Source organism: Taudactylus pleione, unplaced genomic scaffold (assembly GCF_031769625.1).
Source record: "Taudactylus pleione unplaced genomic scaffold, aTauple2 ptg000532l, whole genome shotgun sequence".
Lineage (NCBI taxonomy): Eukaryota > Metazoa > Chordata > Amphibia > Anura > Myobatrachidae > Taudactylus > Taudactylus pleione.
In genome coordinates this window covers 1,166,134-1,192,420 of record NW_028284934.1, presented here as the reverse complement: position 1 = coordinate 1,192,420, position 26,287 = coordinate 1,166,134, and the positions used below count along the sequence as shown (strand labels likewise).

At 44.8% G+C, this 26,287-nt stretch overlaps 2 protein-coding genes across 4 annotated transcripts in view; both read right to left on the bottom strand.

Annotated features, from left to right (window-relative positions):
• LOC148501151 (phosphatidylinositol 3-kinase regulatory subunit gamma-like) overlaps positions 1 to 26,287 on the bottom strand; it is a 124,504-nt gene that overhangs the window by 94,724 nt on the left and 3,493 nt on the right. The gene's annotated exons all lie outside the window — the stretch shown is intronic.
• On the bottom strand, positions 14,554 to 15,570 carry LOC148501152 (uncharacterized). The gene is made up of 2 exons (XM_088450859.1): positions 15,494 to 15,570; positions 14,554 to 15,190 (listed from the first exon to the last, which is right to left on the bottom strand). The coding sequence occupies exons 1-2, from the start codon at positions 15,568 to 15,570 to the stop codon at positions 14,554 to 14,556; spliced, it is 714 nt and encodes a 237-aa protein (XP_088306985.1).

The window sequence follows — 26,287 nt, the reverse complement described above, 5'->3', positions numbered from 1 at the left end:
AAAGGTATGCATGACAAACAAATAACTATGTTAGAGCAGCATAGTCATCCATTTGTTGTAGTGAGGAACCTTAGAAGTCAGCACGGTTGGAAAGAATGGTAGTGCACATAGTCTAGATGGTAACACCAGTACATTTACAACCAGATACGATGTCTGGCTAGCCGCACGATAGTCTTGTTCAAAAGAATACTGTAGAAATAATAACGAGGATCCAAAAAAGGGGTGTCTTATGAAAAGCCAACATTCAGAAGGGACTTCAGGACAGCAACCAGTATGTCAACATTCAAAAATGCCAACATGTTCACAATGTTGACACCATAGTTTCGACATACAACATAGTTATTTGCTTATTTTAGCCTAACCCTAAGAAAAAAATTGGATGTCAATTAAAAAAAAATAGATTTTATAATGCTGCTGGTGTTGCAATAGGTGCAAATGTTGCCAATCTATAGTCACTTATAGTTAGTAAATAGCTGGAACAGCACAGAGACATCCAGAGTATGGAATAAACATGAGCTTTGATCATCATAGAAAGGAATCAGGTTCTCAGTAGCAGCAGTAATGTTTTTTTCCTCAATAGCTCTTACACAGCATTCGAAAATAGTGATGTTACCCATGCAACACAAACCTGCAAGCACATGTCATATAGAGACAAAAGCAGTTTTCACCCATGCCCTAACTTCAAAGAGGCACTTGAACAGCTGGAACTAGACTATGATGATGTGAACAATTTGGCATGGGGATAGGACTACACTGCGCCACCAAATCAGGCTGGAATTAAATAGGCCAATAGGAAGAGACACTCTTCCTCTAGTCAGACATGAGTGGAGGACAGACCCTTGTGAGCAGGAAGGTTTTTAACACATCTACATATTAATAGTTGCCATTAAGGTGTAACTCTGAACACAAGGAACTAGGGATGGCCATCGGTGACGTAACTATCGATTGCTACTTGCTATTTTGCATCGATAGTAACAATCAATGGTTACAAACTATTCAATGGATGACCATCGATGGTTTCACCAACCAATGGTCATCCCTGTCTTTTGACTGACTGGCCAGTGGGCCAATCAGAACATGGGGGCAGGGCTTCACGGGTGCCAGGGGTGGAGCTATGCTCTGTGTCCCAGCACTTAGTAGAAAAAAAAACAAAACCCATTTGGTTATGCTTAGACATCGTTGGAGGTAAACCATCTGGTTCACCCCCATCGATAGCAAAAGCATTCAACACCCTAGATTGTAGGCTCCTAGGATCAGGATCCTCCTCCTCACTGTCTCACAGCCCTCTTCTCTAGCACTTCTATGACAGCCTTCACCTTCCAAGCTGTATTGTGTATGGAGAATTGTGTTGCTAATTGTTACTTGTGTTCTGTTTATATTTTGGTTACTGTATTGTAATGTAATGTTCTGTGTACCCTTTACTGTATGTATGGCGCTGCGGACCACTTGTGGCGCCCTATAAATAAAATGTAATAATAAATAACATCAGCCATAAACCATCAATTATTCAATGGCCATCCCTAGGAACAACTGAGTGTTTATAGATTGGTTTTAAAACCAGTTTACAGCAATTTCTGGATTCCTATTTACTAGTAAAAACATACTGTTTACTATGATTTCTTTTTTTCTCTAGCTATCCGTACACTAGAAGAGCCTAAACTGTTTTTTTTGGTAAGCTGCGATAACAAAACAGAAAAAAAAAAAAAAAAGGTTATGAAGGTAGTGCCATTCCCTTTTGTTCTTCAGGAGATTGCCACCTAGCAACAGCTGGTGGGCTTGGGCAGCAGGCATCCTGATACTCCGCTGAAAGGCAGAGTTGTGACATTTTTCCATCAGTAACCTGCTGACACAAATGCGGGCCATACATCTAATTGAGCCATTCCCCGTTCTGCCGATTGGAGAAAAACAGCATGTTAAAAATATCCAACTTGCTGATTCCGATAATTCTTTGGTTGGGATCAGGGAATCAAGACTGTCCAATTTGCTGTATTTCCCCTTTGGGGCAATCCATCGCAAATGTACTGGCCCCATAACAGTGACGCTGCACCTGCCCAGCAGGCTAGGTTGTGCACTGGTCACATGCACAACCTAGCAGCTGGGGATGGGGCTATCGCTCACTGATCAGATATCCCTTCAGTGCTAAAGTATGGAGGACGCAGTCTAAAGATGGGTACCTACTAGACGATGTGCTCGCGAAATATTGTGATCGATTTCCCTTGAACTCTCCCTGGCACTCCAGGACACGATATGGTGCATAAAAGTGTCCAATCTGACTAACAATCTATTGTGCGTCCTTAACGATTTCCAGTGTGTTGTGTATGAGATAGGCAGATCTTGCCTGCTGTAGGCAAACCTGAAGATACGACGGATGACCTGCAGGTATGCGCATCGCCATCGTGAGTGGACACTCATGATTTGTTGCTACGATGCGTCGAAATTGCGCGAATCATGCAAAATATCATCTAGTGAGTAGGCACCTTCAGTCTCTCTAAATCACTGGTTTTCCCTCATATATTGTTAAGATGAACTTAAAAACCTTGGCAAAGGCTTTATCAGTGTCCACTATTCCCTCATTTGAGAAAATACTTTTTCAGAGGGAATAAGAAATCCGTGACCAATTTACCTCCGATTCTGAGGTAAAACTTTGATTTAAACATTCATGTTTTTTTCCATTTTATGGTATGTTGCTATCAAATATAAATTATAGATTTATTATAGGGACTGTTAGGAGAAATTTATAGTATCATTCCCTGGAATTGCTCATAGCAGGTAAATATATCCTGCTCCGAGCAAACATACAGCACTGCCCGTAACTGGCATCAAGTGGAGACCCAACATTTGATTTAAGGGTACTCATGATAAACCCATTGCTGGTCTTTCCCATATTGAATAATCCCCAAGTTCCTCTTCTGTGCTAGATGGGGAGTCTGAGGAGGTAACTGGGACAGCTGTGTCTTTAGACGTTTTCTGTCAGATAGATGATAGAAGATGCAGTGCTGGTTTCTGCCACAAATCTAGTACACATTTTGCCTCTCTGACTGTAGTAAGCTCAAGCATACTAAAAAAAAAAAAACCTCATAAAGGCTTGTCATTGTGTCATCTTCATTCTTCTCAAGTATTAGTTGTGGTAAAAAAAAAAAAAAAAATCAGACACGGAGGTAAAAATGGATCGTGATCATAATGATCATTTTCTTAGACAACATGTTCGAGACAGATGTTCCCACTAAAAATAAATAAATCCTCACTGTGATGACAGCTCACCCACAGACAATGCCTGTAGTAGGCTAAGACATTTGAAATCCCATTCTCTGAATAAGGGACGATGTGGCTGCTGGTCCATCTTACTAACACATTCCATTCCTGATAATTCTCACAATACTGAATTGGAAACCTAATAACACATTGCAAGGGTGGCTCCATCTGACAGGACACCTACACCTAACCTATATTCCCCGCACTGGGCATTACGTGAGCATTTTGAGGTGTATAACATTTCTAAACAGGCATTCAGGTCTACACTTCTAAATGAGTATTAATTTGTGCTCAGGAGTTTCATGCCTGCCTGTTGTGACAAATCTTTCCTCCCAGATATTGACACAGCTCGTAATGCCTTATTGGGTGATAAACTGCTGATTTCACAAATAAGACTAAGAAAAATTCTATTAAAATTACAGTTGCAGGGGGTCCTCTACTATATGTACTTGACAAGGCAGAAAAGGAAAGATAATCCGTTTGCTCCCTTGATACCTGTTCTCACACCCTTCTAAAAGCTATCAGAAGGGCTATTTGCTGAATTCTAGAATAGCAAGATGGCTAACTAAAGCAGGTTTATCAGAACTAGTAGCTAAAGCTGGTCAAACACTTTGATGACGGATTGGTCAGCAGGCCCCTTACCAATCGGCTGTGCCTGGGTGGACATCACAACTGGGAGGGCATATAAATTTGCCAGCCCAGTTGTGATTTCAGTTTCGGCTACCACTATAGCAAGTGTATGGGTGGTCGACGGGTCAACACGGCTGTGCTGTAGAGCCAACCTGATAGATCTGTGTACAGACATCGGGTGTACACACCGACCGATGCACTCACAATATATTGCTAGTCAATAGAATGAGCGATATATAATGTGTACCTAGAATAAGTCTTTAGACTATTCTAGTCTCTCACGTGCAGACCTGTTTGGACCAGAGTTTCTGTCAGGAGTAAGGTCTATTTAGAAAGCTAGCAGATCCTTTGCTGTGCTAAAGCCTAAAGCTCAAATTAAACTCATGAAGCCCTTTTTGCAAGAGCTACAGTTTAGTAGAGAGAGCTCATCATAAACAAATTGTTGTTACAGACTACACAATTTGGTGTCAACTTGCCATTAATTTGATTTCTCATAAAAGCCAAATACATTTTTTGAGATGCAGCTACCATCTGAACAGTCTTACAAAGAATACTTTGACCAGAACAAAATAGATAGCCGACTATCAAAAAATATCTTCCCTATCAAAATAATAATAATAAATATATATTTTGATGCATCATTTAGACCGGTATTAAATGTAAGGGGTCGATCCTATTAGGTGTGAATTGCGAGGTGCGATTTTCACTTCGAATTCACATAGCGAATTAATTTTGCAATCCAGTTAGCAGCTCGCACTGATCAGTCAGACGTAGTTCGAAAGTTTCCACTCGCACCTCCCTGAGGGTTGGAAAGGAAAATCTTTATTTTAAAGGTTAAAATGGTGGGACACTGTGCTGAACCCCTTGGACACCCCCCCCCCCAATGACTAATTAGGCAATTGGAAGTATCTAATTAGCTTATTTAGTCCAATAATTACATGTAATTTTTTTAGGTAAAAAAAAATTTCCTCAAATGACCCCAAAATTAACTTTTCGTTAGTTTAGGTACCCCAATTTTAATTACAATAATTTAGTTGAAAAATAATTGTTTTTATCATTCTTCAAGGTGCCCTCAAAGTACTCCAAAATCACCCTTTTTCCTAGTTTTTTTTTTTGCATTTTTCGTTTAATTAGAGATTAAACAAAAAGTTTAACATTTTCTTGCATTTAAAAAAAAAAAAAAAAAGCAGATCAGCCATTTGACACCATTTCAAAGCCTACAGTACCTTCCTAATGCTCACAAACAGCAGTCCTGCTAACGAAATTATCCATTTTGGAGGGTCCAGGATGGTCTCCCCACATTTTCATGCATTTCTCGCGAATCTCATTTGGCAGTCAATTCGCACCCCTCCGCTGCGAGTAGTGCGAATAGGCATTTTTTATTGGATTGGAGAATTGTCGGGAGCGCGATTCGCGGCGAAGTGTGCGAGCTTAAAGAAACAAAATTGCTACTTGCAATTCACACCTAACTGGATCGAGCCCTAAAGCTGCCCATCCACTAAAAGACAGGCAAAAGACTGCACGATTATAAACATTGTAATTGTGCAGTTGTTTGTGTTTATTATGTAATGTGCCTACAACTGAACGAGCAGTGGTTCAGTGTAGGAACATCAATCATCTGCTAACATTCTGTCATCAGGTTGACCAGCATGTTTGCCCGATGATAGATGGTTTAAAACGACCAGCGGCAACGCGCATCGCTGGTCGTTTTAGACATTTTAGTGAACGATCTTCAAACGATTAATGAACGATAACGACATCGTTATCGTTCAATTTAATCGCCTAGTGGATGGGCAGCATTAGAGTGCTAAAAGGCTTTTCAAAACACAAAAGATTGTGTGGAGAGTTTGCATGACATTCCCTTTTTACTAGGCCACAATGCTTTCTGTGTTAAAATAGATCTCCAGAATGCTTTCCTTTCCATCTCCATACATCGAAACAACAGAAGGCAACAGTTTTATTGAAAAGACCTACTGTACCAGTGTTCTGTCATGATATTTTGCTTCTTAAACATACTTAATACATTCTCCTTTGGAACGAAGGTAGTAACCTCACCTTTCCACCTGCATAGAGTTCAGCGAGTTGTATATATGGACTATTTTCTAATATCAACATTTGCATCTACAGCCCTTAATACACCACAGCAGAGGTTCCCAAACTCCACCATTACAGACCAGGAATAATCCATGCTTAAGGACAGGCAACTTAATTAGTACCTCAGTCAATTTGATTTCACCATCTGGACAGGCATAGATAGCCTTAAAACCTGGACTGTTATCAGGCTCATAGAGCCAGTCCAAGCCCCATTACTGTCGGGGCGTGGCCTAATCACGGGAGGTATAGCCATGCCTTTTCAGAAAAATTAGAAAACCCTATTTACAGCGATGCAAAACTGCACTTGGGAGGGGGCACTGGGAGACAAAATCAGGGGGTGTGATCAGTGTGATCTCTCCCCCCCCACAGGCACAAGAGACTGCTACTCAGCGGCAGCCCAGCACACACTGCAGCCCAGCACACAGCAGTGTGTGCTGGGTTGCTGACAGGCAAGGAGAGCGAGGGTGGCATCGGACCTGGGCCGCTCCAAGCCCAGGCAATTAGTACACGACCCCTCCTCCTTCCCCCGGCGCCCCTGACTAACGACGCAGTTTGGGAAACTCACACCAAAGGGACATAACCATATCTATAGATTTATAGCAGAAGGACGACTTTTATGAATACAATTATTTCTACGATGCCATTGTCTGAGCAGGGTACATCATATAACAAATTAATGTCTTGGACCGTAGATTTGCAGAAAAATACTGTTGTAATTAATTGCTTTGTTTCGGAGTGATGTGTCAAAACGTCTGCCCGCCATTAACAATGCATCACTATTTTGCTCTGGAAAATGTGACAGTTGTTGAACTCTCCCTGTGCACCTGCAGGATGACCTGGAACATGTGACCCTGCTGGGCAGTCTGGAAACTGAGTTATTTGCAGCACGTCTTGCGGGGACCTCAATTGCTGACTGCTGTGTTATTTCACTATTCACTTCACCTCGCATTGCTTACACAAAACATGACTAGATGCCTGCCCAGAGTGCACAGTTCAAAGATCTTAAACAAAGTCTACCAAGATCAACTGATACGCCATTTGCATTGGGCATGACATTCGCCACAATACTGCTCATTGGGTCCTATGGACATGCAATTCTGCTGTGGTGCCCTACACTTGGTATAGGAGATTAATGGCCATTTCTGCCTCCAAAGTCAAGATCCCCAAGTTTGAACCCTGATAAAGCTCACCTCCTCACAGTAATCATGTTAATCCCAAACCGGGGGAAAGGCAGGGCGCTGAGGTTCAAGCTCATGAAAAGGGGGCGTGTCCTTGTTACAAGTCCCCAATTCATCAATCTTGGGGGCATGCCCAGCACTTATGGAGGTGCTGGGCTTCTCCCAAGTTCTCCCCTCACTGTGAATAGATGCCATGCATGTACAGAGGAATCCTGCTACATCTTGCTGCGTACGCGGCAAATTGCAACACTGATGTGGAGCGAGGCATGCGTCAGTGGATACACGCTCTGCATTTGCTGTGCCTCCACAGGATTGCATGGTGTGATCACAGTGCGTGCCATAGCGTACACTGCTGCAGGTAATCGCATGGTGCGATGCATTCGCACGTTTGTAGCACGATGGCTTACCACCTATATCCTCCAAACAGCTGGAAAGGAATTTTGCCTGACATTTCCTCAGCTTGAATGGATTGTGACTGCAGTGCAGGTTTTGACACTACTCTGTTTGAAGGCACCAGTAAGGTCTTCTTTTACAAACATTTATGCACAAGGTTCATTTTGAACATTAGTCATCAATGTGGTTATTTGCATAACATGCAATTACCGGTGTGGTAGTCTGCCCACCAGCTGTTGCTAGGTGGCAATAGTCTGAAAAACAAACTATAGTTGAATCTATGATCTGCAAACTTTCTTTGTTCTAGACCAGGGTGTCCCAAGTAACTTGGTCCTCATGGTACCCTAACAGTCCAGGATATACAGTACATGTTTAAACTAGGGATGTGCAGGCTCGGTTCTACTCGGTTCCGTTTCTTTTTACCGAATCTTATTGGGTATCAGCTGTCATGAGTTTTGGATAGCCAATAAGATTCGGTAAAAAAAAAACGAACGGAACCGAGTAGAACCGAGCCTGCACATCCCTAGTTTAAACACAGGTGACTTGGGGCCTCATTTATTAATGAGTTTCATCACCAAAATGAGTGATTAATGTCACTGTGTATGATAATGGTGCACCAGCCAATCAGCTCCCAACTGTCAACTGTTACAAAAATTACAGTTGGGAGCTGATTGGCTGGAGCATTTATCAGACTGTGAAATGTATCACTTGTTTTGGTGATAAAACTCGTTAATAAATGGGGGCCATGATCAGTACTTCAGTCAGTTTGATTATACCATCTGGACTGTTAGGGTGCCTTGAGGACAGAGGCCCTCATTCAGAGGCGCTCGCAAGAAGCGAGCACTCGTTCTGAATGAGGGCGTCCGCTTCATTTTTGAAGAGCGGCCTCCTGGTCGTTAGGTAAGCTGTGGGTTACCACCCACAGCTTAGCGACCCACCAGGTTGATGGTTGCGATGGTGAACACCATCACGACCATCAGGGTTTGCGACGAGACCTTAAGGTTGGTTCTCGGCAGCCGCGAGCCCCAGGGAGCTTCCTGTTCTGAAAGAGCGGGAAACTCCCCACTGACATCACTGATTATGTCAGTGCAGCCGCCCACAAAATGGTAGGCGTTCTTTCTCTCCGGGGCTTACGCACGCGCAGTGCAGCCGCAGGGCTATCGACCCGGTTGCGAGCACATCGGTGCTTGCAACCGGGTCTGAATGAGACCCAGAGTCTGGGAACCACTGTTCTATGGAATAGGATTGCCACCTAGCAACAGCGCCCATCCCACCCTACCAAAATTACAAAGTAATGGTGCATACACCCGTAGTGATATAAATGAGCGATTTGAACAATAACTATATAGTTCATTTTTTGGTCCCTACCAACTCACCATCGACCAGCGATCGTTGATCAAGGGTCGCTACAGTCGGTCAGTTGGTGGTGTGCTGGATGATCGATATCTATCATCCAGCACACCAGGGAGGGTGCAGGACGATCAGCCAGCGATTTGGTATAGCTGGCTGATCGCTACGTGTGTATGCACCATAACTGAGGCTTCCTGTTGGTTACTATACAAAGATATTTAGGGACCTATGTATCAAGCTGTTTTGATGAGAAACTGCAGCTTCTGCATATTTTATGTATATTTTATGCATTGTAGCTATGTACTAATGGCACAATTAAGGAGATTTCACAGAACTCTCTGGCAAAGTGCTAATTAGCACTGCAGATCGCAGTTACCATTATTATCAATGGGGACTACAATCTGAGCACTATGTGAAACTTTTTGGAGTTTGGCCCCGGTAGTTTACATCATCTTCAGATGGTATAAACTGCATTAAGCCTATGGAGGCTTTGGAGCAGGAGAAAGGACTTTCAATCTCTCTCTCGCAGCCTACGCCCAGCTCCGGGAGCTGGCACAGTGTCCGTTTCCACAGGAGAAGTCTTTCACAAACGTGAAAGTCTTCTACAGTTTTCCGGGAATATAACTCACAGGGACAGCGTTCCCCTTTGTATATAGCTGGAATATTTTCATTAAAAATGAAAATATCCCCTGCGATACATTAGTTCCGCAATTATTAGTACATAGATCCTTTAGTCTATTATATTTTCTAAAATTTACACAGGCCCTACAAGGGAAAACTAGAAAAGAACACAGAGTCTGGCTACACAGGGCCCCCAAAAATTAGAAGCTTCCATTTCTTCTATTTCTTTACAATATTATTCACTGTACCATCCTTATCAGTTACTGGAACTATAGATGGAAAAGGTTGGGCGCCCATTAGTTTAGGTGCCCTATGAAACAATTGATTCGCTCCTAAAGTGTGGATATTATTCTGCTCGTTATCCCAGCACAATATTAACCCTGAGGTGTTCTAGTCATTAGGATTGCTACCAGTAAGCTAGCAAAAATCTGACTCAGTGTGCAGTAGCTCCACCCAGCTGCTACTGTGCATGTGACCTGCACACAACCTAGTCTGACGGGCAGGTGTAGCTTCACTGTTAACCCGGGTACACATTATATGATCTATCGACCGATATATTGTTGACGCAGATCGGACAATATATCTTACACATCGTATAGTATGTATACCCAATCCATCTTTCACTGCCGTCCTTCAATAAATCGTCCCATCTGCTGTACTGCACATCCGATGGGAAGATTCCGCGACCAAGGCGGTGTTGTTACATGAAGCATGTAACGATACATTGTGCAGTTGTACGTAATGTGTATGGCAATGTGATGTATCGTAATATCGAATCACCTGGTCGCACCATTGTATAGTGTATACCCAGCTTCAGTGATGGAAAAATGTCACTGCCCTGCCTTTCTGCAGAGTTAGAATGCCAGCTGCCCAAGCCCAACAGCTGTTGCTAGGTTGCAATACTATTCCCTAGAACAGGGCTGGCAAACCTGTGGCTCTACAAGCTGTTGTGAAACTACAAGTCCCAGCATACCCTTCCAACCAATCAATTGGTAAAGCAAGCTGGAACTTGTAGCTTCACAACAGCTGAAGAGCCACAGGTCGGCCAGGCCTGCCCTAGAGCAAAGAAAGTTTGTAGATCATAGATTCCTGCAAATTATAGTTTCTTGTGCTCAGAACAAAATTTATATTCAGTGCTGTATAAAGGGTACTGGCCTGCACCTGTCCACCAGCTCTGAATTCTGAGAAAAACAAAAAATTTATATATATTTATTTATTAATTCGATAAATAGATACACACTGTACTGTGTAAAAGTCTTAAGACAGGTGTGGATAACATGCTGCAAAGTAAGAATGCTTCTAAAAATAGAAGTGTTATTAGTTTATTTTTATCAATTAACAAAATGCAAAGGGAATGAACTCTAAATCTAAGAGAAATCTAAATCAAATCAATATTTGGTGTAACCACCTTTTGCCTTCAAAACAGCATCAATTCTTTTAGGTACACTTGCACAGTTTTTTAAGGAGCTTGGCAAAGAGGGTGTTCCAAACATATTGGAGAACTAACCACAGATCTGTGGATGTAGGCTTGCTCAAATCCTTCTGTCTTTTCATGGAATCCAAAAAGACTCTATGATGTTGACATCAGGGCTCTGTGAGGGCCATATCATCACTTCCAGGACTTTTCTTTTTTACGCTGAAGATAGTTCTTAATGACATTGGCTGTATGTTTGGGGTCGTTGTCCTGCTGCAGAATAAATTTGGAGCGAATCAGATGCTTCCCTGATGGTATTGCCTGATGGATAAGTACCTACCTGTATTTGTCAATATTGGAAGACCCCCCATTAATCTTGCCGAAATCCCCAACGCCATTTGCTGAAATGCAGCCCCAAGCTTGCAAGGAACCTCCACCATGCTTCACTGTTGCCTGCAGACACTCAGTATTGTACCGCTCTCCAGCCCTTCAGCAAACAAACTGCCTTCTCTTACATGCAAATATTTAAAATTTTGACTCATCAGTCCAGAGCACCTGCTGCCATTTTTCTGCACCACAGTTCCTGTGTTTTTATGAAAATTTGGGTCGCTTGGCCTTGTTTCTACGTCGATGGTATGGCTTTTTGGCCGCAACTCTTGGGTGTCGGAAAAATAGCAGTGTGTCGATCACTACCGGTGAATGCGCCCAGCATCTATTCACTGAGATAGGAGCACTTCATGTCCGTAAGTGCAGGGCATGCTCCCATGAGTGGCCACTCCCCCTTTTCAGGCGCTCCAGCAGTAGTGTCTCTTTCTAGGTCAAGTGCCCTGCCTGGCCCCGGACTTAGAATGAACACTAAATATTGATTTGATTTAGATTTCTCTTCTGCTCATTCACTTTGCATTTTTTTAATAGTTTATTTATTTTTTTAACAATTAACACTTCTATTTAAAAAAAACAAAAAAAAATGTAATATATATATATATATATATACACATACACACACACAGTCAGGTGCATAAATATTGGGATCTTGACAGAATTTTCATATTTTGGCCTCTATTCACCACCACAATGGCTTTGAAATGAAAAACAAGATGTGCTTTAACTGCAGACTTTCAGATTTAATTTGAAGGCAATTACATCCAAACCAGGTGAACGGTGTAGGAATTACAACGGTTTCTATATGTGCCTCTCACTTTTTAAGGGGCCAAAAGTAATGGGACTATCAACTCAAAAGCTATTTCATGGACAGGTGTGGGCTATTCCCTCATTATTTCATTATCAATTAAGCAGGTAAAAGGTCTGGAGTTGATTCTAGGTGTGACATTTGCATTTGGAATCAGTTGCTGTCGACTCTCAATATGAGATCCAAAGAACTGTCACTATCAGTGAAGCAAGCCATCATTAGGCTGAAAAATCAAAACAAACCCATCAGAGAGATAGCAAAAACATTAGGTGTGGCCAAATCAAATGTTTGCAACATTCTTAAAAAGAAAGAACGCACCAGAGAGCTCAGCAACACCAAAAGACCCGGAAGACCACGGAAAACAACTGTGGTGGATGACAGAAGAATTATTTCCCTGGTGAAGAAAAACCCCTTCACAACAGTTGGCCAAATCAAGAACACTCTCCAGGAGATAGGTGTATATGTGTCAAAGTCAACAATCAAGAGAAGACTTCACCACAAGATGTAAACCATTGGTGAGCCTCAAAAACAGGAAGACCAGATTAGAGTTTGCCAAACAACATCTAAAAAAGCCATTACAGTTCTGGAATAACATCCTATGGACAGATGAGACAAAGATCGACTTGTACCAGAGTGATGGGAAGAGAAGAGTATGGAGAAGGAAAGGAACTGCTCATGATCCAAAACATACCACCTCATCAGTGAAGCATGGTGGTGGTAGTGTCATGGCGTGGGCATGTATGGCTGCCAATGGAACTGGTTCCATTGTATTTATTGATGATGTGACTGCTGACAAAAGCAGCAGAATGAATTCTGAAGTGTTTCGGGCAATATTATATGCTCACACTCAGTCAAATGCTTCAGAACTCATTGGACGGCGCTTCACAGTGCAGATGGACAATGACCCGAAGCATACTGCAAAAGCAACCAAAGAGTTTTTAAGGCTAAAAATATGAGATATGGTAAGAACTTACCCTTGTTATCTCTATTTCTACGAAGTCCATAGGGTTCCACAGGATACCTTGGGGTATAGGCGTGACGTCAGTCGCAGGGCACCAAAGAGTTAAGCTTTCAGCCTCCCAGGATGCACTAGGTCCCCCTCCTATACCCCGCCCCCGGGCCAAGGCACCTCAGTTAGTTACCAAGCCATAGGCCGGAGGAGGAGAAGGAAGAGAGAGAACAAAGATCTGGACACATACAAGAATCACATTCTCACCAGAGGGAGACGGAAAACCGGTGACCAGAGCAAAGCCCATCTGCAGCACAGGTGCGACAGGGCGGGAGTCCTGTGGAACCCTATGGACTTCGTAGAAATAGAGATAACAAGGGTAAGTTCTTACCATATCTCATATTTTCTACTTCAGGGTCCATAGGGTATCCACAGGATACCTTGGGGATGTCCCAAAGCAGTATCCTTTAAGGGTGGGGACGCTCCTGTGCAGAAAGGAGAATCCGCCGCCCGAAGGAAGCATCCTGAGAGGCGAAGGTGTCAAACCTGTAATACCTCACGAAGGTATGGACAGAAGACCACGTAGCAGCCTTGCAGATCTGAACTGCCGAGGCACCACGTCGAGCTGCCCACGAAGGACCCACAGACCTAGTGGAATGAGCCTTCAGAGAAGGAGGGACCGGTAGGCCTTCATGAAGATAAGCTTCAGAAATAGCCATACGGATCCAGGCTGCCAAAGTTTGCTTTGAAGCAGGCCAACCCTTTTTACGGAAGCCAAAGAGGACAAACAAAGCGTCCGACTTCCTAAACGAAGAAGTGCGGTCAACATAAGTCCTTAAGGCCCGCACAACATCCAAAGAGGCCTCACCCACGGAAAGACCCGGTGAGTTAAAGGCCGGAACAACTATTTCCTCGTTAATATGAAACTGGGAAATAACTTTGGGAAGAAACTCGGGCCGAGTGCGGAGCACTGCCCTGTTCCCATAAAAAACCAAGAAAGGGGGTCTACAAGAAAGAGCCCCTAACTCAGAAACACGTCTGGCCGAAGCAATGGCCAGAAGGAAAACAGTCTTAGCTGTTAGCCATTTAAGATCCACTGAGCCCAGTGGTTCAAACGGCGGTCCTTGGAGAGCCCTCAGGACCACAGCCAAATCCCAAGGTGCCACAGGTGGAACAAAGGGCGGCTGAATGCGGAGAACACCCTGCATAAAGGTGCGCACATCCGGGATTGTAGCAATCCTACGGTGAAACCAGACAGATAGGGCCGAAACCTGTACCTTCAAAGAAGCAAGGCGAAGCCCATGATCTAGTCCCGCTTGCAGGAAGGCGAGAATCCGAGACAGACGAAACTCCCGCGGTGCATAACCTCTCGGTCGACACCACTGGAAGAACGTATGCCACACACGATGGTATATCCTCGCGGAAGACGGTTTCCGAGCTCGTAACATGGTACGCACCACAGAGCTGGAAAACCCCCGGGACCTCAGCATGGCCGTCTCAACAGCCACGCCGTCAAAGACAGCCGAGTCAGGTCCGGGTGAAGGCAAGGACCCTGAGACAGAAGGTCCGGTCGTAGCGGCAACCGCAGAGGAATGTCCACGGACAGACCCTGAAGGTCTGAGAACCAGTGCCGTCTGGGCCACGCGGGAGCTATCAACAGGAGCGTCCCTCCTTCCTGTTTGAATTTCCGGATTACCCGTGGAAGAAGGGAGACCGGAGGGAACAGGTATGCGAACCGGAACGTCCACCGGACGGACAGAGCATCCACCAGAGACGCCCCTTCGTCTCTTGTGCGAGACCCGTACACCGGCAACTTGTTGTTGTGCCGGAACGCCATGAGGTCGATTTCTGGAAGACCCCACCTGTCCACCAGTAGTTGAAAAACGTCCGGGTGCAGGGACCATTCCCCCGGATGAACGTCCTGGCGACTTAGAAAGTCCGCCTCCCAATTGAGCACTCCCGGGATGAAGACCGCTGATATGGCCGGAAGATTGCGCTCCGCCCAAACCAGGATCCGAGAGACCTCTACGAGAGCCGCCCGACTGCGAGTTCCTCCTTGCCTGTTTATGTAGGCCACGGTGGTAGCGTTGTCCGACTGGACCTGCACCGGGCGACCCTGGAGAAACCGCTGTGCCTGCTGGAGAGCATTGAAGACCGCACGGAGTTCCAAGATATTTATTGGAAGCTCCGCTTCTGTCGGCGTCCACCTGCCCTGGAACAAGTGTGGACCCGAAACTGCTCCCCAGCCCCGAAGACTGGCGTCCGTTGTCAACAGGACCCAATTTGGAACCCAGAACGGACGTCCCTTGTTGAGGTGGGTCGTCTGTAACCACCACGTAAGGGACAGGCGAACCTCCTGGGTGAGCACAATCGTCTGGGACTTCAGAGACTGAGTCAGCCCGTTCCACTTGGACAGGATCAGGTGCTGCAGAGGTCTGGAGTGAAACTGGGCGTATTCCACCATGTCGAACACCGACACCATGGAGCCCAGTAACCTCATCGCCGAGTGTAAGGACACCCGGCGGCTGTGCAGACAACTGCGCACCCTTGACTGTAAAGCAGAGATCTTGTCCTCCGTCACGAAGATCCTTTGCTGTCCCGAGTCCAATAAGGCTCCAAGATGCAGAATCCTCCGAGACGGGATTAGAGTGGACTTCTGCCAGTTGATTAGCCAGCCGTGCCGTTGCAGCAGTGCAATGGTCAGGTCCAAGTGGCGTAACAGGAGCTCTGGAGATCCTGCCACCAATAACAGGTCGTCCAAATACGGCAACATGCGGACTCCCTGCAGCCGCAGAGAAGCCGCCATGACCGCCATCACCTTGGTGAAAACACGTGGTGCTGTTGCCAGGCCAAAAGGTAACGCCCGAAACTGGAAGTGGTCGCTGCTGATTGCAAACCTGAGGAACTGTTGATGGCGCCAAAGAATAGGGACATGCAGGTAAGCGTCCTGTATGTCCAATGACACCAAGTAGTCCCCAGGTTCCAGCGCCAGAATGATGGACCGTAGGGTCTCCATCCGAAACTTCGGGACCCGCAAAGACTTGTTGAGTGCTTTGAGGTTGAGTATCGGACGATATGACCCATTGGGTTTCTGTACCAAAAATAGATTTGAATAGAAACCCTGGCCCCTCTGGGAGAATGGAACCGCCACTATAACTCCAGCCTGGAGCATAGTGTGCAATACCTTCCGCAGCTCCGTAGCCTTGTTCCGGTCTGATGGGAGACCCGTGGTGAAGAAGCGAGCCGGGGGTCTGTGCCGGAAGGAGAGGGCGTATCCGTGGGAAACCACCTCCAGAACCCAAGTGTCTGTCGTAGTGGTCGACCAACACTGGGCGAACTGTAGCAGACGGCCTCCCACCCTGGGATCCCCCAAAGGGAGGCCCGGACCGTCAGGCCGCAGGCTTGTCATCTGGCTTGGGGGCCGGACGTCTGGTACTCCATGCCTGCTTCCGGGGCTTGACCGATTTCTTAGGGCCAGCCTGTCGAGGAAACGACTGTGGTTTGGGCCTGCCCTGGGCCCTAGATGACCGAAAGGACGATGGTCCCGAACCAGAAGGAGCAGCGGCCGACGGGAGACAGGCAGATTTGGCTGCCGCCAGCGTGGCCACAATCTTATCCAGATCCGGACCGAAGAGAACTTCTCCGGTAAACGGCAACGCTTCCAGACCTTTCTTGGAATCTGCGTCCGCCTTCCAGGATCGCAGCCACAAGGTGCGACGAGCAGCTACCGCTGCTGAAGAAATTCTAGACACCAGAGTACTAATGTCTAGAGCCGCCTCGTTGATGTAGGTGGCCGAATCACGGAGATTGCCAATCAACTCCGCCTGATCGGCCGGACAGTCGGATTCAAAAGAAGCCTCTAATGAATCCGCCCAGCGCTCCATCGCTCTGGCAACCCAGCAAATGGCCATAGCCGGCCGTGCTGCCCCCCCTGCAAGGGAATAAGCGGACTTCAGGCAGATTTCTACCTTGCGGTCCGTAGCATCCTTAAGGGAGGACATGGATGGCATCGGCAATGTGGCACTACGGACAAGACGGGTCACGTGAGAATCCACCTGTGGAGGGGATTCCCACTTAGCAAAATAATTATCCGCGAACGGATAAGCCACCGCCAGGCGTCTCTGCGGCTGGTATCTTTTGCCAGGTTGTTTCCACGCCTCCTCTAAATGGTCCACCAACTGACCCGAAAGAGGAAAGACTGTGGCATCGCCCTTCACATCTTTGAAAAAGGCATACTTAGATTTAGCCGCTGGGGGAACTTCGTCCTCAATCACCAAGGCTGTGCGGACCGCCCGAATAAGTCCAGGAATATATACTTTGGACTTAGCATCAGCGTCCTTAGTATGGAGAGGTTCCTGATCGTAAGGATCTAGAATCTCCCCATCATCAGACGTCCCTTCGTCATCCTCATAAGGAGCGGACAGAGACGCCACCGGCCTTTTATGAGACCGCATCACAGACTCCCCTTGCAACACATCCGACAAGTGCTGTACAGAACTTGTCAGGGAGTTAACCCACGCTGGCTCCTGAGAACCCGGGAGCGGGGAAATAGGGAGACTGTGGGGTACCACCAATTGTCGTGGGAACCCCTGCATGGGTGACGACACCACAGACTGCTGGGACAAACCCATCGGAGTAAACGCGGGCTGCGGAGCTAACTGGCCCACTAAAGCTGTTAACGCCTGAGCGAAACAAGCCCAGGGCGGCTCCTGTACCGGTGCCATGATGGCACCACGTATGTGACCTCTCTCACCAATTAAGTATTAAATAGGCGAGAGACCACCCTGCAGCACCGCACCGCAAGGGCTTTAGCAGAAAGAACAGGGACAGTAATAAAGCTGACAGTTTAGAGAAGAAAAGATTACAGGCAGCAGCGCTAGCACAGTCACATACAATGCAGAAAAATAACAATTCCTGCACTAACAGCGCTGATCACTCAACTACACAGACACAGGGCCTGGTAGGACACAGCGCTGCATACACAGACCTGACCACAGCGGAGGAGAGGTATGCGGGGGGACCCAGACCACGATGCTTCCGTCCAGCGCTTCCAGCAGCGTTCACCATGCGTTCTGGAGAAGATGGCCGCCGAGGAGCAGAGAGGAGGCTGGCCTGGGGGAGGAGCGCTGCCACAGGACCAGTCGGCAGCATGCAGAGAGGGCTGTGTGCAGCGGGGGAGGCGCCGGCTGTGAGACAGGGAAGGCGCGCTCCCCTGGCATGCATTTAACCCCTGGGACGCCGCAGCGCTACCGCTCTGCTGCGGTCCGCTGTCCCAGGGGGTAGTGGAAGCGCAGGTTGGTCGCCTGGCTCCACGCTGCAGCCAGTCCCCAGGGAGCCCCCTGCCTGGGGACTTAGGACCATGTGATCAGCGGGGACCCACCGCGGGACCCCGCTGCTTACCTCTGTCCCCCTTGAATCCGGCCATGGTCCGGAGCATCTGGGGTCACCGCTAGCTGTGACCCCAGACGCCCACCAGCATCCCCGGATCAGTATCGGCGTTCTGGTACCGGCGGGGTGTAGGGAAGACAGCATGGACGTCAGGACTGACTGTCCATGCTGTTCATCCAGATGTGCAGCCACAGCTGCATGAAGAATAAGCTTCAGGGGCTCTTCTAGCCCCCACTCCAACAGGTGCACCCGACTCCGGCCGGGCACCAAACTAAACTGAGGTGCCTTGGCCCGGGGGCGGGGTATAGGAGGGGGACCTAGTACATCCTGGGAGGCTGAAAGCTTAACTCTTTGGTGCCCTGCGACTGACGTCACGCCTATACCCCAAGGTATCCTGTGGATACCCTATGGACCCTGAAGTAGAAAAGTGGAATGTTATGCAATGGGCAAGTCAATCCGCTGACCTGAATCCGATTGAGCATGCATTTCACTTGATGAAGACAAAACTGAAGGGAAAATGCCCCAAGAACAAGCAGGAACTGAAGACATTTGCAGTAGAGGCCTGGCAGAGCATCACCAGGGATGAAACCCAGCGTCTGGTGATGTCTATGCGTTCCAGACTTCAGGCTGTAATTGACTGCAAAGGATTTGCAACAAAGTATTAAAAAGTGAAAGTTAGATTTAAATTGTTAAGTTCACAAGTTCTCAAACTCGGTCCTCAGGACCCCAAACAGTGCATATTTTCCATGTCTCCTCACAGAATTACAAGTGAGATATTCACTCCACCTGTGGATCTTTTAAAATGTACCAGTGAGTAATGAATACACCTGTGCACCTGCTGGGTGACCTGCAAAACATGGTCCTGAGGACCGAGTTTGAGAACCACTGGTTTAGTTTGTCCCATTAGTTTTGGCCCTTTAAAAAGTGGGAGGCACATATAGAAACCTCAAATTAAATCTGAAAGTCTGCAGTTAAAGCACATCTTGTTTGTTTCATTTCAAAGCCAGTGTGGTGGTGAATAGAGGCCAAAATATGAAAATTCTGTCAAGGTCCCAATATTTATGCACCTGACTCTGTGTGTGTGCGTGTGCGTGTGCGTGTGTGTGTGTATATATATATATATATATATATATATATATATACACACACACACACACACAAAACTATAGATCCTAGTTGTGTATTTGTTTATTATTTTTCTAAATGGGTGTAAACGTTTTGGTGGCATATGTAAAATGGCAATGATACATGTCTGCGGACTAAAGTTAAACTACATGTTGGGCTCATTAATACAACTTTTCAACTACCGCAATAACCCAGTTTATTGCCGGGTTTACCTGGTTCGTGGCTCAGAGGAAAGGGGTCCAAAAAAATAACCCGGGTCCAGTGACCCAGGAACCCAACCCGGGCAGCAACCAGGGTTAGACACTGGAAGGAGCCGGGTGAAGGGGCAGTTTAAAAGAGTAACCCGGTTCGGACGACCCGGGTCCTGTTTACCATATGGGGAAATCCAGATTTCCCGCCACTTGGAGATGTCATCTCCAAGCATTGGCAGAAAAGTTCCACTGCACACGGGTGCAGTGTGAACAGGGTCGACCCAGAAATAACCTGTGTCGAAGTGCAGTGGGAACGGGGTCTAAAGCTGGGTCAAACCAGGGTTGGACTAGTCTTCGACATACCGGGTCCGACACAGTATTTTGGCGGAAAAGGGGTATTACACTCGTAGCTTTTTATTATGAGCTTTTCACACATTAACAGATGAATAAGAAACTCAAACACTATACAGTTAACATTTTAGGATACAGCACTACCAATATATTCACAATTATCAGGAGTACATAACATTTTATCAGTGAAAGTGCAAACCATGAGAAAACACAGAAAATGATTTAAAAATGCATTAACAAACTGCAAATAAAGCATGCAAATTAATGTTTTTATCAGCACATAAGTGTGAATGAAGCCTTAATGAAAAGGATTTGTTCATTTATGCATCTTAGGAAACATAAATGTTATTTACTAATGTAGTGTTGAACTGTAGACCTTTGTAGATACTAATCGGCAATTAGCTCGGATCGATGTAGCACAAGTAAGACAGTGAAAACAAATGTATGGTTGGTTGCTAAGGGGCTTGCACTTCATTAAGTAATAAATATTCAGATTATTAAAATTACATTTTATGTAGAAAAAAAAAATATCTGGCATCGATAATTAGCAAGATACAGATATTAGTTAATTAGCTACACAAAAGCAGGAGTCAAACAGGCAACATTACACCGTAATTTAATACAAATGGACTCAAGCCTCTAATACCAGCAATGGGCAACAAGTTGCCATAGGGATACATGCAGACTTCCAAGCCTTCACATGTGGTCCCCAACTCCACCCAAGTTTGATGTCATATTTATTATAGCAGGCCTCGACAATTCACGGGGGACAGGACACCATGTCAACCAAATTTTGCTACCTGGGGACCAAATTATGAGGGTTGGGAGTAAGTAGATCTTTAGCTGCCTCAGCTGATATTTGTGGGTGTGACTTTACTGCGGCTGCCTTTTCATGCAGAGTGCATGTAGTGAACGCCGCTTATTCTGCTGTGCTGACCGTCTATCACTGTGGGCCTTCAGGGGGGTAGCTGAGCAGTGACATGGGCGTGCAGGAGGGACTGCCCTGGGAGTAGCCAAGGAGTGGCGTGGCTGTGAGGGGTTGTTTGCCTGGAAGTAGCCACGCAGTTCAGTGGCCAAGGGGAGTGGTTTGTTCGGGGACAGTACTTTGACACAATTTTTCTAATGCAGATGTGGTCAGTTATTACTGACATACTACAGTTTTCTGGACTATAGTGTGTGTAGCTGCAGCAGCCATGGAACACACAAAGGGTGGTATTCAATTGTCATAGCAGATCCGATCCCCGTCTAAAGTGACAGGAGATCTCAGGGCACTATTCAATTGTCGTAGATCTTTGTGCTGACCGCGCCCCTAGTGGTCGGGTTTAGCCGCGTAAAACGGCTACCCCCAACAAAAGTGCTGGGCGCGATTGTGAAAGGTGCCGTTTGGGCGCCCAAACAGGTAACTTTTCGCCCATTACAGCTCGCCCCCCCCTGGGGCTGCGAGCTGAAATGGTGCGCCAGCAGCTGATCACACCCGACAGGAGCAACAACTAAATAGCTCCTGTCGGGCACGTAGGGGGGCGATACAATTGAATAACGCCCAAAGATCTGCGCTCCTCACTCCACTGAAATTTAATTAATAAGACGCACCTTTCTCCTGGGTCATATACCTTTGTCCAAATTATTTTTTTTATTACTATTATATCCAGTGGGTCTAATTTCTAAGGAGGGGTGGAGTGGAGCAAGGGCGGGAGATTGTGCTGGCCACCATTTTTACCTATGATTTAATTAAAATAATCTGCTAATTAAGTTATTAATAGTTATAATTAAGTTGTTATTAAATTATAATTAAACCTAAGTACAGCAAGCACTACGGTGCTTTATAGTCTGCTATTTTCATATCTGAAAACCAGGCACTGTTAAGTCTTACAGACAGAGGGATAAAAATAAAGTGCTGAAAATTTATTAATATTCCATTTATCTATTAAATATAAAGTATGCATAAAGTGAACAGCAGATATGTAGATAAATCCCAACAGTACATTTGAACATGCGTTTAGATTAGTTGCATATGTGCTGTTCACTTAATGCATCCTTTATTTTTCAATAGATAAACGGAATATTAATACATTTACATATTTTAATATAGCAACTCAATAGCAGCACCTATATGGGCCCTACACATGGAACGATATTGCCAACGAACCGATGGATTGGAACGATAAATCAGCAATATTGTTCCGTTTGTACGCATATCGTGTACTGCGCACTCCCGTGGGGTCATCCGTCGCGTCGCCTGATCTTTCTGCATGTTCAAGAGATCAGACTAATTGACTGATGATCACATGCAGCGCTATGGGTGGGAGTGACGACATATCGGGCACCAGATGGCCCCGTGTAGGGGCCACCCAATATGTCGGCCCTCGGATTGTCGGTCGCATCGGCGGGTACTCCATATACCGTGTGTCCCCACCTTTATTCTTTTTCCTATTTGACTTTTTTTTTTTTTTCTTAAACTTGCAGAATTTTATTAGACATTTTGAAAATTCAGCCAAAGATGGCTATGACATTAAACAGAATACATATACACACATATATATATATATATATATATATATATATATATATATATATAACAAGTAGAAACAAGAATAAGAGACAACAGTCAACATGTCAATTACAACATTGGTACAATATAAACAAAAGGGGTTACAAAAAGGAAAGAAAGGGGGAGGGGATAGGGGGTACAATTGACTTTTGATTAGATATTCCAGCTATTCTAAAAACAGCAGCTGAGTGCATACCACACGTTGTTCTAAAATTAATAATGGTCAGAGTGCCCTTTGTTTTATTCTGCGAGACATATTCAAATGCGTGGGGGGGGGCTTTACCCGCACCTGCGAGGGTTTTCCTATTCAATTGCTGGGGACAAATTCAGATGCCGTAATTTCTATAAGAATTACCATAGCTTTTCCCTTAGCCCCAGAGCCCCCAGAGCAGATGCAAAGTCAGGGTAAATCAATATTTTAAGATTAAAATGTTGGGACTTGGTTCCCCATGGAGACCCCCCCCCATTGACTAATTAAGCAATTGGAAGTTTCCAGTTAGCTTAATTAGTTAAATAATTACAGGTCATTAATGGTGTGGGGGAAAATGGCCTCCAATTACCCCAAAATAACCTTTGTTAGTTTATGTAGCCCAAATTTAATTACAGTATTTATTAAAAAGAAAAATAATTGGGGTTTTTTTTAGCATTTTTTTTTATATTGGAACTGTGGTCTGGCGAACACTTTCATCAAAACAATTTGCCAAGCCCTGTATTATAGTTTTAACTATTGTTTAAATGTCTACTGATATGTTATTACAGATTGGTGTTTTTTTTGTTTTTTTTTTACTGTGTGTATTGGTCTAATTACTGAAATAAGGCTAAAGTGTGGACCTTCTGAAAGTTAGGTGGCCACCCTATGTGGACCCTGAAGAGTATCATTGCTCTAAAGCAGGGATGGGGAACCCCAGGCCCGGGGGCCGTATAAGGCCCGCGGAATAATTTGGTCTGTCTCTCTCACTGAGCTTTTTTCTGCTAGCCTCATCTGGCTAGCAGGTGCCTAGAATGGTACCCTGCAGCCAGAATCTATGCAGCAGTGCCGCCTGGAGCATCCTTAGGACGCTTCAGACTGTCACACCGCTGCCCTTACAGCTACCCGGAGCATCCTCAGGATGCTACGGGCATTGCTGTAATCGTTGGCGATTGTGGCCCCACTCCCATGTGACTTCACACGAAAGGGGCGTGGCCTGCACCGGGCCCACAAAATTTTATATATAACAAAATGGCCCTCAGTAGAAAAAAAGCTTCCCCACCCCTGCTCTAAACACACAATGCATGTGTGACATTATTTACAAGGGGCCTATGAATTAAAAATTGCTGAGATTTTTTTTTACTCAATATTGTAGCAGGAATAATCATTTTTAGAAGATTATCCCCACTATGTACTTACAAGTTCTACAGGGACTGCGCTTCCAATAAAGCGCTATCCTTTGTACATACTTACCGGCATATTGGAGGAGTCTTGTGTTTTCCTAAAGACTCCTCCATAGTTTGACACTACCAATGCACACAGTATCAGTTTGTGAAACTCCTCAGCGGCAAATGGAGGCAGTGAGACAGATATTGCAAGATCCTTCTGCTATGAAAATTCCTCCATAGGCATAAAACAGCCTTTTGGAGCTTGGTACATTGAGAATTATGGGTACTGCTTGGCCTTTTGCATTTAGCTATTGATACATAGCTGGTAAACATAAAATAATGCAGACACAGCTCCATAAATATGCCCCTATATCTTTGGAAAGCACTATTCACAGCACAGCAGGAATCTGGGTTTAATTTATGTTCTCATTGCTTGTTATGTTTCCCCTTTGTGGTCAGTATCAGCCTATCCCTGATGCCATAATACTGCAAAAGGACATAACTTACAAAACCTATTCGCTAATATAATAAATCAAATTAATGGCATTCAGCAAAGCACACAAGAGAAATTCATGAGCACAAAGGGTGGAACTTGTTGGCCACTCACAGCACAAGTGATGGGAGCTACACCAATGTAATACATGCAGAGCGTATATGGGCATTTATTTTGTTACCAATGTAATACGTGCAGAGCGTATATGGGCATTTATTTTGTTACCAAAGTAATACATGCAGAGCGTATATGGGCATTTATTTTGTTACCAATGTAATACATGCAGAGCGTATATGGGCATTTATTTTGTTACCAATGTAATACATGCAGAGCGTATATGGGCATTTATTTTGTTACCAATGTAATACATGCAGAGCGTATATGGGCATTTATTTTGTTACCAATGTAATACATGCAGAGCGTATATGGGCATTTATTTTGTTACCAATGTAATACATGCAGAGCGTATATGGGCATTTATTTTGTTACCAATGTAATACATGCAGAGCGTATATGGGCATTTATTTTGTTACCAATGTAATACATGCAGAACGTATATGGGCATTTATTTTGTTACCAATGTAATACATGCAGAGCGTATATGGGCATTTATTTTGTTACCAATGTAATACGTGCAGAGCGTTTATGGGCATTTATTTTGTTACCAATGTAATAAGTGCTGAGCGTTTATGGGCATTTATTTTGTTACCAAAGTAATACATGCAGAACGTATATGGGCATTTATTTTGTTACCAATGTAATACATGCAGAGCGTATATGGGCATTTATTTTGTTACCAATGTAATACATGCAGAGCGTATATGGGCATTTATTTTGTTACCAAAGTAATACATGCAGAGCGTATATGGGCATTTATTTTGTTACCAATGTAATGCATGCAGAGCGTTTATGGGCATTTATTTTGTTACCAATGTAATACATGCAGAACGTATATGGGCATTTATTTTGTTACCAATGTAATACATGCAGTGCGTATATGGGCATTTATTTTGTTACCAATGTAATACATGCAGAGCGTATATGGGCATTTATTTTGTTACCAATGTAATACGTGCAGAGCGTTTATGGGCATTCATTTTGTTACCAATGTAATACGTGCAGAGCGTATATGGGCATTTATTTTATTACCAATGTAATACGTGCAGAGCGTATATGGGCATTTATTTTGTTACCAATGTAATACGTGCAGAGCGTTTATGGGCATTTATTTTGTTACCAATGTAATACATGCAGAGCGTATATGGGCATTTATTTTGTTACCAATGTAATACGTGCAGAGCGTATATGGGCATTTATTTTGTTACCAATGTAATACATGCAGAGCGTTTATGGGCATTTATTTTGTTACCAATGTAATACATGCAGAGCGTTTATGGGCATTTATTTTGTTACCAATGTAATACATGCAGAGCGTTTATGGGCATTTATTTTGTTACCAATGTAATACATGCAGAGCGTATATGGGCATTTATTTTGTTACCAATGTAATACATGCAGAACGTATATGGGCATTTATTTTGTTACCAATGTAATACGTGCAGAGCGTATATGGGCATTTATTTTGTTACCAATGTAATACGTGCAGAGCGTTTATGGGCATTTATTTTGTTACCAATGTAATACGTGCAGAGCGTTTATGGGCATTTATTTTGTTACCAATGTAATACGTGCAGAGCGTTTATGGGCATTTATTTTGTTACCAATGTAATACATGCAGAGCGTATATGGGCATTTATTTTGTTAC

What these genes read in the sequence shown, in the direction of transcription:
- LOC148501152 (XM_088450859.1), bottom strand. Translation starts at nt 15,570, where the DNA reads ATGAGGTTACTGGGCTCCATGGTGTCGGTGTTCGACATGGTGGAATAC. An exon ending in CACTCCAGACCTCTGCAGCA is followed by an intron (nt 15,191 to 15,493) that starts CCTGATCCTGTC and finishes ACAGCGGTTTCT; the next exon opens with CCAGGGTCGCCCGGTGCAGG.